General features: G+C 43.8%; 1 protein-coding gene across 4 annotated transcripts in view; it reads right to left on the bottom strand.

The window, feature by feature from the left end:
• nrp2b (neuropilin 2b) overlaps positions 1-13,019 on the bottom strand; it is a 99,049-nt gene extending 86,030 nt beyond the window's left edge. For all 4 annotated transcript variants that reach the window (XM_036568533.1, XM_036568549.1, XM_036568558.1 and 1 more), the window contains exons 1-2: positions 12,357-13,019; positions 3,019-3,193 (exon numbers count right to left, since the gene is read on the bottom strand). In XM_036568533.1, the coding sequence (XP_036424426.1) occupies positions 3,019-3,193; positions 12,357-12,429 (248 nt within the window). In that variant the 5' untranslated portion in view covers positions 12,430-13,019. The remainder of the gene's footprint in view (positions 1-3,018; positions 3,194-12,356) is intronic.
• Between the last annotated feature and the right edge of the window lie 2,870 nt (positions 13,020-15,889).

The following is a 15,889-nucleotide window of genomic DNA, read 5'->3' on the forward strand; positions in this document are numbered from 1 at the left end:
CATTTACACCATGGGGTCTGAGAGTAACAAAATTTCAATACTCTGTATGTCCTGTACATATTGTAGTATTGACAATAAAGCTGACTTGACTTGATATTATATATATATATATATATATATATATATATATATATATATATATATATACACATCAATTTGAATATTTATATGCATTAACTTTTAAGCCTTTAGCTTTTATGAAAACAGGTAAACATACAATTAGGTGTCTCCAAACTTTTGAACAGTGTACAGGCAAGAGTAAGCAACTAAGACATATCCCCACCGGCCTTTGCAGCCTGAAAGGTGGTGTAGTCTCTTTTTAGCTGTGTGGAGGAATCCCCCCGTCCCTGCCCTGTGAGTGTGTGTGTGTCTGGATGAGTGTGCCGTGCTGCAGTCTCCTCTGAGTCTGGGCGCTAGCCTCAGGGTCTGTCACTACAGGAGCCATCAGTACAACACTGCTCTTAATTCATCTCCAAATACCCCTTACTCCTACAGAGTCATACTCACACTCACTCCTATCTAAGCAGAAACACACACAGCATATTGAAGTCAGCCTGTGAATCTGCACGCTACAATACAAGTGTCTGTCCTCACCACAAAGACTTTGCTGTTACACATCTCCAGTATGGAAGCTCCCTCCACTATCTCTCTCCCTAGGACACACTATTTACTCTGGTGAAGCAAAATAAGCAGGAAAAGGCTCGCCAAAGAGCAGTGAATGGAGACAGTGTTACTAAGCGCCAGTGGCCAGCAGTTTTATTACCTGTGTTTTAATGATCCGCTTGTGTTTACTGTGAATTCACCATTAAGATCACGCTCAGTGATAAAAACAGACTCAATACTAGCTGCTCTGTCCCTAATTCACCTGTCTGGCTCTGGAACAAAAACAATAATCACTTGGGGAAAAGTGAGAAACAAACAGCATTTTAGGAAAATAAGAATAACGGATCATTGAACATTGCAGCTGATCTTGGTTTGTCTTTCCTATAGTCTGTTTGCATCTGTATATGGGGGAAACTGAAAGTGGTAAACAAATTTAAACTGTACTTTAATTTGGTTTAGGGCTCATATTGAGTAAAAGTAGGCAAAAACCGAACCATATTCCACACAGGCCCTACATACTGAGTGCTACCTCACACTTGGGATATGCTGGGTCATGAAAAGGACAAGGCTTCAGTTTGACATTCTATGGAGAGGCCGTAGTGGACCCCTTTATCTCCAGACTAGCCAACAGTGTTCAGCTCAATTTCAGCCCAATTCTACTCTGACCACAAACCAAACAGTCCTTTGCAACGTAGACCATTTCTGTCAGCCTCACAATCCGCGTCTCTTGAGGCGCACAGCAAAAACAACAGCACGCTGAATTTTAAACAAAGCTCTTCCTCTGTGGGCAAGATGTAAATTTGCAAAAGAACACTTGGAGGCTCAGAGAGCTGAGAGGCAGATGGAAGAGGGAAGAGGAGAAACAGCCATGTTCTTAGTCACTGGTCTTTGATTTGTTCGTCTGAACCCAAGAACATCCTCTCCTAGAAACTAGGGGAAAAATGTCCACTCACCTCGTTTCCAAAAAAGCATGATGCGCAGCAGGTCGCCATAAATAAATAAGCGTCTTAGTATGGAGTTCTGTTTACTAATGGACTTGTGTAAAAGGCAGCTCCTCTCCAGAGGACCCACCATAAGAGACATGTGATGTAATGGAATGTGCAGACTCTTCTGCCAATCGAGCAGAAGCACAGGAAAAGTATAAAAAAACAGCGGCGTTGAACAAATCACTGAGGAGTAAGCAAAGTGGGGGAAGGAGAGATGTATCAAACCCTCCATTTCTCCCTCTACTCCCCCACCTTTCTCTCTCTCTCTCCTGTTAGCTGAGAGTGAGAGAGTGCTAAGAGAGAAGTCTTTCAATAACAGGTAGTAAAATATTAATGCTCCAATTCCAACAAAGGAATGTCAGAACCCATTTCAGAAATCTCCTGTTAAAAACACATCTATGTATAATTAATACAGCCAAAATGTTAATAAATGGCAAAAGGATAAAGGGCGATCTACAGCAAGAGTAAGAGAGAGTGCTTGAGGTGGCAGGTTGTGACAAGCTTTGTAGGCCTGCTACAAAAGTCTGCTGAAAACAGTTTGTGAAACATGACTCAAAATGTCACAGACTCTAAAAACCTAGTGAGCCCATATCCCTGCTGACTGCATCCTATTTCACAGAAAACACTGAGTGTTCACTATAAAACTGGGCTGAAATGAAATCAGCCTCATCGTTGGTCAGTCTTCACACCCTGCATTTCCACTACTGACCAACAGGGGGTGGGATCACCACAGCAGCTGCCAAGCCAGAGGAATGCCCTCAAATTCTTACTGTACATTTTCATAAATCCCTGAGATGAGGCGAAGCTTTGTTTATTGGATATTTAATTAAAAAGAAGGCACCACAAGCTTCCTTGAGGCATTTGTGATGTTGACGATTGAGCCAGACTCAATAGTCTCCAGTTGGGCACCGGGAGATACTCCAACCGTAGCTGGGAGACAGATTGGAAGCTTCTACTGCCTGCTTGAATTCAACACTTTCAAAAAAGGAAGCGCTACGGTCTTGTGGCATGAATTTAATAGCAGTGGGGAATAGTGTCCAAAAAACCACTGAATATCAATGGCCTTCTGCCCTGAGTCTATTAGCAACTTCTCATCAGAATGAAAAAACCTTGCCAGTCTTTAAGCTCACTCTCCATCTGCCGTGCAGCCTGAGACTCTGAGCATTCACAGCTCAGCAAAGAGCTATGAGTAATTCAGCAAAGTGAAACTTAATTTAGTCCTTCGTAACACATTTATCCGTGCACAATGTAGCACTGGCTGCTGTACAAGACTTTATAAAGGTCTGATGTAGGATGACATGGTAAGCATGCATGTTTCATATGACATACGACATATTGAAGCAGTGATTGAGTCACTTATAATGTATTATTTATAAAAATTGGCCCAGTATTATACCTCAATGCTTGTGTTGTATGAGTATCTACTCACCTGCAGTCAAGCTTCTCTAGCTCAAAGTGGGGGTTGAAGTTGAGGACAATGCGCTGGGATGGCTCGGGGGCTGTGATAACCCAGCGGCAGTCCAAGTGCGGTGGGTACTCCTGAGGGTAACCTGGCGTGGTGATATAGCCTGCATCGCTGGCGTCACGCTGCCCACCACATGGCTCTGGAATGAAGCAAAAGGCAGAGAATCAGAAACAGCTCAAATGATTCAATGAGCATGATTACAGGGGATTCACATGATTAAACAAGTGCAATTAATCTGATTCCACAGGAAGCTTCACATGTTTCAGTAGGGAAGATTAAAATAGTATAATTTGAATCAGTGAGACTGACTGTATTTGCAGTGAAACCTGAAATCAAAATGGACCTTTTTTTCCCCTGTTATTTCATGTACCTGTTCATATTAAGCACAATCCATCACAGACATACCATTTAAAAAGACACCAAGAGTGACGTTTGCAGACTCTAAAACATGCTGAGTGTTGATTACTTGCACCAGGAGGTGGGGAATAATAAAGTCACCCCCACGTATTAACCAAAACGCTTAGCTAGCTCAGAGACCCTCTGTAATACCTCATGGTATGGAAGGAAAAGGCAACATGATTCCCCATTCATGTTGACTTTAAAGTAATACCACAGCATTTTTCAACCTAATCTTTATCTGCTGAATCTGTAGCATATAGCTGATTACTATGGACAACAGTTACTGTATCTAAAAGGGAATTTCACCATCTTTTTAAAATGTCTTCATAATTAAATAATTATGATATAAACAAAATCATTCAGTGTGTTCTGATGTCAAATGCTCTGTTCTAGAGAAACTTAATGAGTCAGAATTGTTCACAGTGGTGATGATAGGAACCAGACATCTGAAGCATTTAAGGTCACCAACAGCTAACTTAAAGTTATTATACAAAATGGTCGCCAAATGAGATTTAGCACTATTTACCATTATACACATTATAACTACAAACTCAGAAGACACATGTATGCCCACAGGTCATTTTGGATAGCACACAAAACGGGCATATTTGTTTCTTAGACATTGTGATCCCTGGTTCTCATCACCACCACTGTACAGAAATTTGACTGGCTATGTGTCTTTACAATGTACCATTTCACATCAAACCACTCTGAATGACTTCTCAATCATTAACCCATGCAGAGATTTTGAGAAATGGATGGAATTCCCCTTTAACACAAGAACCGAAAACCTGCTGACTTAGTGAAACACAGTAACAGTCAGCTACATTCTACAGATGTTGCGGAATGAGAAGAGGTTGAAAAGCAATGTCCTGTGGGAAGATCTTTTGAAGGCCACTGTGCTGTTTCAGAATAAATAAAGCCCCATCTCCTGTCTCCTGGTCTGGAGAGCCTGTCCTGACCAAGTAATCCTGAGCACGCAGGAGAAGCAGAGGATGGGCCATTTGCAAACATTAGGACTTACTCTCCAGATACGATCTGCACATCTTTAGAATAATAACCCCTCTAACACACAGAGCCACTATCCTATGACAGGAAGCAGGCGGACAAGGCCGTATGTCTGCTTCAGGTCAAAGGTCAGCCCAATGCTGTGAGTTCAGCAATCACACAAAGACGCCTTTCTGCACGCAGAGTGCAGATAGGGCACTCTTTCATCCATTCTTTCTTTTAACCCTTCTCTCTCTTTATATCTCCCTCCCTCCTTCAATGTTTACTGCACTTGCCCAGTGCAAGGCCTCAGCTCCCTCAGCCCTAATAATTGATACAGTTCTCATTCATTATTGCTCTTGAGTGTAGTGTTCAGGCTGTTTAACCCGTGCCACGGCTCCAAGCAGAGCCGGTGCATATTGCAGACACACGAGGAGGCAAGGCAACATATGAAAGTTTAACCGTGTGGGAGGGAGCGAACGATTCAGGTCGGATGCCAGGCAGCAGCCTCGCTAAACTGCAGCTATGCCTCCTCGCACTGATAGAAGGCAAACAACTCGCATGACTTGACGAATTGCACACATTCTGATCTAAAAATACACAGCCGCTCCGTTACAGTAAACCACCAATGCCTCGGCAAGGGCAGACTAACTGAACACACACCAACCCACCACTGCTCGTTAGGTGAAATACACAACACACACGCACATGCACTGCCGTACTTGATCTGGTGTTGTTCCAGCACCACACGGAGAGAGGCCCGCTGGGGGATGCTGGGAAAAGATTCAGAGGAAGTGAAAGTTGTGATTGACAGTTTGGGGTCTGTGGCTGGTTTCCACAGTACTGTATGAACAATTACAGCTCGCATGCACCCTGCACTCAAAGATCCCAAAGCTTATAGGTGGGATTCTTAGGTGCTAAATCAAGGTGTACCTGCAGCTTTTCACAGACACCAAAACGCTATGTTCCTCGCTCCAACAGCCCTTCTTCTAACCGCCGGACCTCTCCTGACCAGAACCAGCTTTTTGAAAGCTCCTCGTGCCAAATATTGAAAAGAAGAAAAAGACCAGATGCTTGAAATGTAATAGACTTTCAAGTGGTGACATTTGGAAAGCTATTATGGCTTTAAAGGTGCGCTTTCTGCTCCATTGCATTTGATATGCCAGCCTGCCCTTCTCTCATTTCCCCAGTGGCTGCAGAGAGCACAACTCCAACCACTCCACCACAGCGTATACACAGAAAAAAAAACACGGTTTGAACAAAACGAAATCAGAGCATCCTCACAAACTTTGTGTCTGAGAGTAATGAAGCAACCCCACTGCCTGCATCTGCATCAGGGCTGTTTAGCATGTGCACAGTGGTGCGGCAGTAAATCCAGGCAGAGATTTCTGCCACCTCAACACTTTCTCATCAGAAAGTCTTGTCCTGAGTGAGCACAGGTTCGATAGACTGATGCTCTCATTAGGGGGTGCTCTTCCTCTCTCAGCTGTGGGCCCCAGCAGCAGCAGCCTGTCACTGTGTGAGGATTCATTTCCGCTCAGAAAGGAAGGGAAGAGAGAGAGAGAGAGAGAGAGAGAGAGACAGAGAGAGAGAGAAGGAGAGAGGGAGAAAGAAAGAAAGATGCTGCTGCTGTGCTGTGTGCTGGCCTCATGAATTATTGTGTCTGTGCTGCTAAAGGAGTCGATCCATCTACACACTCTGCCACATGCTATCAGAGCAACACACAGCCTCAGGGACTGGGGCAAGGGGAGGAACACACTCAGCACTTGGTGTGTGTGTGTGTGTGTGTGTGTGTGTGGGGAAAAGCTGATAGTGATGCGACGGTGCTCTTGTGGGTGAAGTGATATGTGAGGTTTTAATGGTAGATGTAAATTTTCTTACAACCGCACTACTGAAATGCTAAAATGTTGTGGCAGCTTTAATTTCCTCACACTGAAAACGGCAGCAATGGCAAATCCTGACTGACACACACATTTCAAAACTGGATTTGCGGAATTAAAGGATGATACACAGCTGCACGGACGGATTCCAAAAACAGTGCATTCAGATACAATGTGGGCTTGCAGTCAGTAGCGAAACCATTGCATCACATCCCAGTAGCTAACTCCCACACAAGAGCAGCCCACCTTGAAATATAAACACAAATAAAAATAAAACACATAGCCTCTGCCACCAGCACTGAGCACCAAGCTAGCCATCTGGGGGGGACTGATCAGCCTCAGCTGGTTTACCTGGAGGTAGATTTTTGTTCATCAAGGTACAAGCAATGTAAATGTACCTTCAAAGGTACAACATGCTCCTTAAATTGCATACCTTAAACATGATTTAAAGGTACCTAACATTCACTTTCTCAGGGGAAAGGTATGTACAGCATGTACCTTCTTTATATAACCTAACAATTAAAAAATAGAAAAATATGGTAAAAACTTGGAGTCAAAACAAGGAGTATGGCGTCAATGTAAAGGGCCCATATTCTACATTTTGCCTGTACTGTATTATTTTCCTTGAGGTTCACTTATTACATTTGTGTGGGTTTTTCAAAGACCTGACCATTTCCTAACCTTTCTTTATTCCTTTGTATTATTAAACAGGCTGTTTTTCTTACTGTGCCTTTATGACTGATATGTAAATACAACACAGCTGATTGGCTGCTCTATATTGTGCCTCATTCAAAGAGAAATCTAGGCTGAAGTACTCCTTATAACTTCAGTGTGAATGGGTGGAGCTAAACTGTTGTAGGCTGAATACACAGTTAGAAATAATGGTTCTGTGCAGGTACATTTTTCGTTCATCTAAGCTACAAACAATGTAAATGTTCCTTCAAAGGTACAACAGTGGTTTTATGATCCAATTGTGTACCGTGAATACGTTTCTCCCAGGTGAAAAGTGTGTATTTGTACCTTTTCATAACCTAATGTATTAAAACAGAACAATAAAATAAAAAGTCTGGAGACGAGATGGGGTGTGTGGAGTCAGTACATGGTACAATTATGTTCCCTGACTAAAAGTACTGAGAAATACCCTTGAGGATACCACCCCAGTGACGTGAGAGGTACTGCCCCAGTGACAGTTTCATATCTTTATTTCTGAGAGTGTAGGTGGATGTATGACATCACAAAACAGTTCGTTTCCTTATATGGAAATGTATGTACTTTTTGAACATTTGTACTTTGAACTTTTGAATGTTTTGAAACCTAAGCAATGTTTTCATACTACATTAAAGTCTTTTACTTTCAAAAGTGAGGTAAATATGGTTTTCCATGATATGTGCAAATTAAGACTAAGGAATTGCAGTTGAATATGGTACAATGGTACAGTCTAGTACCTTTTTATCAGAGAGTGCAGATGTGCTTAAAAAAAACAAATAAAGCCCAAAGCCTCTATCAGCACTCATTCAACAGTTCTAATCTGCTAATTCTTAATTTCCTCTGGAAATCTCATCAGGCCAAATAGATAACTGGATTTTCTTACTGCATTAATCAATACTGCCTTTCTAAAACTAACCATGTACACACAAACGCTTGCAAAGTCACTCCGCAGTCTCTGTCATCATGAAACTCTGCTGACTAAAGATCTTTGTCTTTCAGAATGAAGATAGAGGACATCACGAGGACGCCAATGGTGCATCAATGGAGGCATCCACAATCATTTTCTTGTATTTCCTCCCTTCAGAAAGGCAATACTCTACTGAGTTAGCATTATTAGCCCCACTTCCTGTCGGTTAGAGCATTTCGCCACCCCATCCCAAAATCGTCTCGCTCATCTCCCCTCCTCGAGCCATAAGGAAGAGTAAACGGTGCTAAGCAGCTGGGCTGAGAAGGAGAATGAAGCTGCATTATTTATGGCTCTCTTGCTTGTTTTGAATTTCATTGCAATAGCACTATTTCAGCACTTTTCATCCTATGCCTCATGAGAAGAAAAAGGAGACAAACATACACACACACACAGAACGAATTAGGGAATGCTCGTTTACTGGCCCGAATGCAAACAGCTGACCTTTATTCTGCGGGAGATTTACAAACGCATCTTCCAGTAAAAAGGGGATTTTATTCTTCTTTGTAAGAAAGAGAAGTGAAAAACAAAACAACATGATGACAAGATAAGGCAACTAACTAGCATCTCCATAAAGGCTGTTGTTTTCAGAGATACCACACATTTATCCAATTCACTCTATTAGATCTGACAGCAACAGATGCTGCTCTAATTGGCTTGCCACTCAAACCTAAAGCATTTATTTTTGCTTTAACTCCGCTGCGGAATGATTCTGCGGGTGGCAAGCAGTTTGATGAAAGACAACGTGGAGTGGGCGCAGTATTTTTCCACTGACGAACGGCTTGTGGAGAAACCAGAAGTGCTCTGTGGCATGAACTTGGTTGAGGGATTGCTCAGCAAGCATGGAATGCACTGATCTGCTCTCCTCTGTGGTTCCGCCATCAAACCCTGTGTTAGCACATGCGCACACATGTACGCGTTGCTGCCGTGGAGAGGCTGCCAAAGTCCTACATCTGCGTCTCATCAGTATGTGAGCGTGTCAACAGTATAAAGAGTCAGAGGAGAGGAGGAGCTGGAGTGAACCTGCACCTTCATCTCATACATAAACACACAGATGCAAGCAGGGGCGGCTTCAGAAGACATCTAGCTGGTGACTTTTACATTAGAGCAGGGGGAAGCAAGACAGAGGAAAAGCAAAGTGATACTTAGGGCAAAGGGTGTAGTAAAAGCAGGAATGAGCATATGGAAAATGAAATAACCCCGAGGCCTCCAAAACAGCAAAAACAGAACATGACAAATGGGCTTAGCAGGGCCGTGATAGGAAACAGATAAAATTTTAAACAGATCCTATCCACTACGCGGGATAGCCGGCCGGCTAGAAAGCAGAAACATTTTCCTATTCCCCCGGAAAGGCAAGCAGAGAGTACAGCCAAGCTCCTATCAGCCAACTGAAAACACACGTAAAATGTAGCAAGGCCAGACATTAAAGCAGAGCTCTATTGCTGGTGCTGCGCTCGAAAGGATAGTATCAGCAACAGCTCGCGGCACCGTATCCGTGCTTGTTTACAACAGCGGAGCTCCACAGGTGGCCAGGTGAATGCACGCAGCTGCAGGTGTGAAAGCAACAGCGGCATGGCCTCCAGGCATGGGTGACCAAACGCTCTGCCAAATTTGCACCACACTCTGATCACTGGACACAGTGAAAGCACCTGAGTACACATGCACATATACATGCACTCAGGCTCCTGATACTAGTATTGGGATTATGCCTTTCAATTCATTAAAAGTGTGCTGATGAAGGAGTAACGTAGGATATATATATATAAATCTTTTATTTTTCTTCATAATTTATCTGAATGCCTTCACCAAAACATCCACAGAAACAGTCAACTGGAACTCTGATAGGTTAAAATGCTCTCAACACACAGTAATTAATTAATTAATAAATAAATAAATAAATAAATAAATAAACACACACTGTGATTAGTTAGAGGGCTTGTTTGCGTATTGTAGCCTTCTGCGACACCAGTATTGCAAAAGCTAGTAACTCTAACAATGAACAAACAGTTCAGTCCTAACATACGCACACAATTTTTGAACATGCACAAATCTGGTTAGTAGTCAAATGTTTCCACAGAACAAAGACACAGAAAAAGCATGGTTGATTGGCAGCAGCCAATTTTCTATTTATCTATGTCATCTGATAATTAACTGATGTTTAATCACAGAGATGAGGAGCTTAAGTTCCTCTCCCTGCACGACTGACTGCGCTGCTGTTTTGTCCAGCTGGACTGGCCACTGCCTCACTCCTGGACCCTAATTTTGTCCCTCCACATGCCCAACTGAGGCCAGCAGTGCGGTCCAGGCAAGAGGCAGCGGAGAGTCCACAGCCCACCAGCACTGAGCAAGCTTGCCCACCCCACAAGCAGATGGCCAAAAGACTCTCTCTCTCTCTTTCTCTCTAACTCTCTCACTGTCTTCCTCTGTCTTTCCAAAGCAGCCAATCAGAAGCATAAATGGACTAATGAAGCGGTTGTTTGTGATGGTGTGATAGCTGGGCTTTCAGAAGGACCCCTGAAGAGAAGCCCCTCGGAGATCACACGACACAAACTAGCTGCCAGAATACCCACATTTGGCAAGAGATAAAAAAGAAAGAAATAATGAAAGAAAGAAAGCTAAAAATGTTTGTTATGATTAAATTACACTTATTATTAATATTATCTGTGCTGTTTTAAGCAGTTTCAAACACTTCAAATGGAATTAAGACCAAAATAGATTATAAAAACTAACCATCTCAGTATTGTACAAATGCTGTCTAACATATTTAACATTTTTTAAACATAACTCTGACAACTTTATACTACTTATACGGTGCTTTTAATACAACTAGCAGTTCAAAATAGTCTCTGTAAGGTTATATTGAAGTTAATAATGAAAAGATATAGTTTGCACTGATATGCAGTTGCTCTGCATTGTCCGGCATTTCCGGCACTGATTCTGACCAACTTCACCATTCGCATGTAAGCTCAGCATCTAATATTGCACATCACAGAGAGGCTTTAAGCAAACAAGCCTCTAGTCTGGATGATGATGATATCTGAGTGAAATCACTCTGTTTCTGGTGTGTTCCTGAAGTTTGTGGTCGTGTTTACACACTAAGAAACCCATCTGATGAGTAACGGAGAGGAGCACACTGCCTCAGGGTTTGGTGGAGCAGTAAGAGTTCACTTTGGAAGGTACTCAGCCAGAGCTGAATGAACTTCTCCAGTGATCATCTGTGTTCAGCATGTCAGACTGGAAGACTGGAAGTATTAGTGTGGGGAGTACACTGGTGTATGGTCAGTTCTAAAGCTGTGGCTTAGAGAGAATTTTCTTAGTTTCTTCAATTTCTGTTCTTTCTGAGAGGAGCAGAGTGGACCGAGAGGGACAGATAGGAGGGCTAAAGGAGAGCAGGGCATCTGATCAATTCTACCGCAAAATCTGAAATGCTAGATTTACACTTACAGTGGTGCTGTAAGTGCAGCAGATGAACAGTGAAAGAGTTTAAATGTGAATGGGAAACTGGCTGTGTGGGTTTTTTTTTTATCCTATGTTATGACTATAATAAATAGTTAATTAATTAAAGATCATGTACATAATATAGAATTTAAATTATTATGCTTGTTATAATAATAATAATAATAATAATAATAATAATAATAATTATTATTATTATTATTATTATTATTATTATTATTCAGAACAACAGTACTATTATAATTAACAAAAATATAAAATTAATAACAATAACAATACTACTACTACTACTACTACTACTACTAATAATAATAATAATAATAATATCAGTTATGTTTATTCTTGGCGCGAGATTAAACCCCGCTTGCCCCTCACTTATCCCGCAGAACATATAATTACAGAGATTTAACACTGAATAGAAAAAAGAAATATTAATATTTCCCGCATTCGTGGGTGACAAAGTCATACACGTTAAAGTCGAGACCCCCGTGTGGATGTATGGAGCGCGCGGGTCTCCCGTGAGTCCCTGTTTACTGAGTTAAACGCAGTCGGTGAGCTCAAACACACCGAACGTGTCGAAATCGCTTAATGTCCTCATGGCCGTGTTTAACAGGATTACAGTGAGTGTCCGCACAGAGGGGCACTGCGGGGAAACACCAGTTGCCTTCACTCTGCCAGAAGCGTTTTAAAGCTCGCCGTGTTAATAAAGCACAGCTGGAGCTTCTTCTGACAAACCGACCTCAGAGCAAATCTAAAACCAGAACTGAGGTCTGGAATCAGCGCTCACGGCGGAGTGCAGAGCGCGGTACTGCCAGACTGCAGGACACTTGGCTACTAAACTGAGGCTGTAACACTGTTGCGCCGAAGCTCCTGTGGATGAAACTGTATAATAATAAAGACCGACTCACCCTCGTCTCCGCGAACCAGAGATGATAAGCACAACACAAGTAAACATCCACTCAGTCTGCTAAGTAAATCCATGTTGGGGTAAAGTCTCGTGGAAAGTCTCGTGGTGCTGAATCTCCGTGTTCAGTAACAGGATCAGAGCCGCGCGCTTCGCTCTTTCTGGAGTCAGACAGACCAGCACATGCTGTTCTTCCCTTTCACTACTACACTGGAGAACCAGGCGGGCTGCCTCTCATCTACCTTTCATTACACTAAACACAGCAGCCTGGCTGAGCAACTTTCCCCCTCAACTCGGACTAAGGAGGGTCCCGCTCACAGCAGCGTTCAGCGAGACACTGCAGTCCACTCTGGTCATCAGTTCGAGTAAGATTAGGGTTTTAAAGTCAGACTTTTTTCTTTTTTTGTTGTTGTTCTCCTTCTGTGCTTTTCCTCCTCCAGTCCAAATGTCACAGATGCGCTCCAGTCTTTTTCCTCTGACTTTTTACTCTCTCCTCTTTATTAGATCACAACTCGCTCACGTTTCTCTCCAAAAGTAAAACGAGAGCTCGCGTTAAAATGGCAGAAAAGAGGTTAAGGCTAAATCATGTGTTCCGGTGAGGCCGTGTAGAAACAGACAGGGTGAAACAGGTCCAGCGCTCCGCTCAGCTCCGTCTGCAGCTCTAAGCGCGGCGCAGTGAGAAACGCAGCGCCGTTTTTTGGTGCTTTCCCCACCGGTTGTCTGTAAGCCACGCCCCCTGCGCTGCGATTGGCTACAAGTGAGATTTCCCCACCTTCGGAGATGAGCCTGGAATAAGATCACGCCCATCGCGCTGGAATTGGCTGTAGCCCCGCCCACAGTGTTAGGATTGGACACCCCCCATGCTGGGCTTTGCTTGTCGAGGTCTCGCCTTCTGCGCTAGGATTGGTTAGTAGTTCGTACTACTAACCAATCTATTAGGCGTAACTACTAGCCAATCCCAGCGCAGAGAGGGGGTGGCTTTTTATGAATACGGGTGGGGAAAAAACCATAAGGCCACCTCGTCTCGCCTCCATCTAGTCTGTGATTAAAGAGAAGCCGGTCTATAAAAAGAAGAGCCAAGGGAGCAACAAACGTCAATCGTTGGTGGCAGTTTGGTTTCTGAGGGTTTCTGAGCAACCCTCAAAAACCTCAGATAAGGAGAGAACACTGTAATAATAAAAAGGGGAACAGAAACAGAATGGAACATGTGATAATACCGCTCGCCATGTGCAGCCTCTAATGTTGAGCACCGCCTGAAGTCAGGAACATCCCTGATACCTTCTAATTGCCTTTAGGCTAAAGGAGCTTTGATGAAAATATGGCACAAACTTAAAATGCTGAGCCAAGATTTATGCACTATACGGAAGCCAGGTGAAGGAAACGGGTATGGAAATGCATAGCTGAGCTGGAATTAATGCAATCGTATTTGACAGCAGGCCAGGAAATAAAGAGAGAGGGAACAGTGGTGTTTGGTAACAACAAGAAGAAACAAGAGAAGGTGAAACAAAAGCTAAACAGGCCATGACGAGAGAGCAAAACACTGCCATGAGAAACACAGCGCCTTCAGTTGGTCTTATGATTGATTTCTCACTGAATTTGCAAAAAAGCTCTTCTAAGCACAGCAAAAAGGGTGGGAGGCACTGGAAGTTCCCTGTTTGAGTTATTCAGAGCAGTAGTGAAGTAATGAGAAAAAGAAGTGTCCACACGCACCGCCTTACGCACTCTCTAATTTAAGAGCCAGCGGTGAGGAGAAGCGCATGTTGAGAAAACACTATGGAGATGAGAGTGCACAATAAACAGAGAAAGAGGAAAGCTATAGTTTCGGAGGAAACAGAAATAGATACAAACCTTGTGCACCACAACCCACACATCAAAGCCACATTCTATATCTATAAGAGCAACCCAAACCAACTATCATCTGCTCATGTGCACCACACCCAATCCAGGCCCTGCATGGGCCCCCAGTCTCCCCTCTAACTACACACACCAAGACCTTAATGACACAGCAATCTCAAGCAGGGCCCAAAATAAACTTCTCTCAAAGCTTCTCCTCCTCAAGCACCCTGACCTGCATGTGACAGATGTACCCTGCAAGGAAACCACATGGCAATACGGCAGCAGCTCAGAACCACAAAGTTGCAACCAACCTAAACGTGGACCAAAAGCAGCGCAGTGTTAAGATCTTTTGACGTGCCCACCAACTTAGCATCGTTTGTGTGCTATGATGCCTGAAGGCTTCACTTTCTACTGTAGTGTAGTCAAATGATTAGTTCAGGTTTGTGGCACACCTCAGAGTGTTCAGGTCGAGTTGTCATGCAAAGCACGTTCACTTATAGAGGAACAGAGATGAAGGAACAACATGCTGGCTTTCGCAAGGCTAGACAATCAGCAGGATGCTTCCACAGGGGGTCCTATCTCCACCCTAACTCTCTTATCTATGTCTGTGAGTGCTGGCTTCTGCCCAGACTGAGCACTGAGCTCTGGAGGCCATGATGATGTTTGCCCCAGGAGCTTCAAGCTATCAGTAATCGTGCTGATAGAAGCTGCCCATGTCCACCGTTTTGTGAGATCAGTTTTGCAGGTTCTGTTGACATGGTTAAAGTCAGGAATCTGGCCAGGACAAGCTGTTCCACAGTGAGTCCAAAAGCGTCCTCCGCCCTGAGCGTTGACAGAAGTGCTCTGAGCTGTCTACACACAACTCGACCCTGCACGGGTCTGAGATCATCCATCTTTAGGGCCAATGGCAGGCTGAGTATGGAGACCCCTCTGAAGAACAGTGGAGGCTCTGTTCACGGCGGTGGAGCTGTCCACACACTCAGCCTCACAGGGAGAGGAGCGCCGAGGCCAGCTATGGGTGTTTTAGGCACCCTGGGGGTTCCAGCACAGACATCTGAGTGGACCTGCTTCCTGCTCCAGCCACCACAGACTCCTGTGCTGGCACAAACATCATTGTAGCTAGAGGACTTTTCCAACACTGGAAAAGAGGAATAGCAGAAAGCGTGCGTGAGCACGGCTGTTCCCCTGATGCCTTAACTTCTGGAGATATCGCACAGATTAACACCCAGATCCAATTACTTTTGCTAAGCAGGGCCAAATGCTGGACATGCCACAGCACAGGGCAGCAAGGGTGGGCCATGAGATAAGTAACCTCTCAAGGTCCCCAAGCCTACCACTGAGCTGGAAAACTTTAAGTGTTGTTCGTGAAAAAGCTCTATAATGATGACAAACAGGCCTGCAGTGGAAGGGAACCGTTCTGGAATGGAATTCTGAACCAGACATTCCACTGGTAGGGCAAAGGCCAGATACAAAGCAGTGCTATCAGTGTTTACATGGTGCCCCCTGTTTCCCTCTCCACTCTTATCTCCCAGGCTTCAAGCATGTTATTGACACAGGCCATGCCCACAGGCTCAATCATGCCAAACCAAGGGTGGGATGCTTGGTGAATGGTGTTGTAAAGAAAACATAACACCAATCATTCTCTCTTTGATGGTCCAGAGAGCACGTATGGCTCCAGATGCTGCAATACTCCCCACACCT

The sequence above is a fragment of the Colossoma macropomum genome, unplaced genomic scaffold (assembly GCF_904425465.1).
Source record: "Colossoma macropomum unplaced genomic scaffold, Colossoma_macropomum, whole genome shotgun sequence".
Lineage (NCBI taxonomy): Eukaryota > Metazoa > Chordata > Actinopteri > Characiformes > Serrasalmidae > Colossoma > Colossoma macropomum.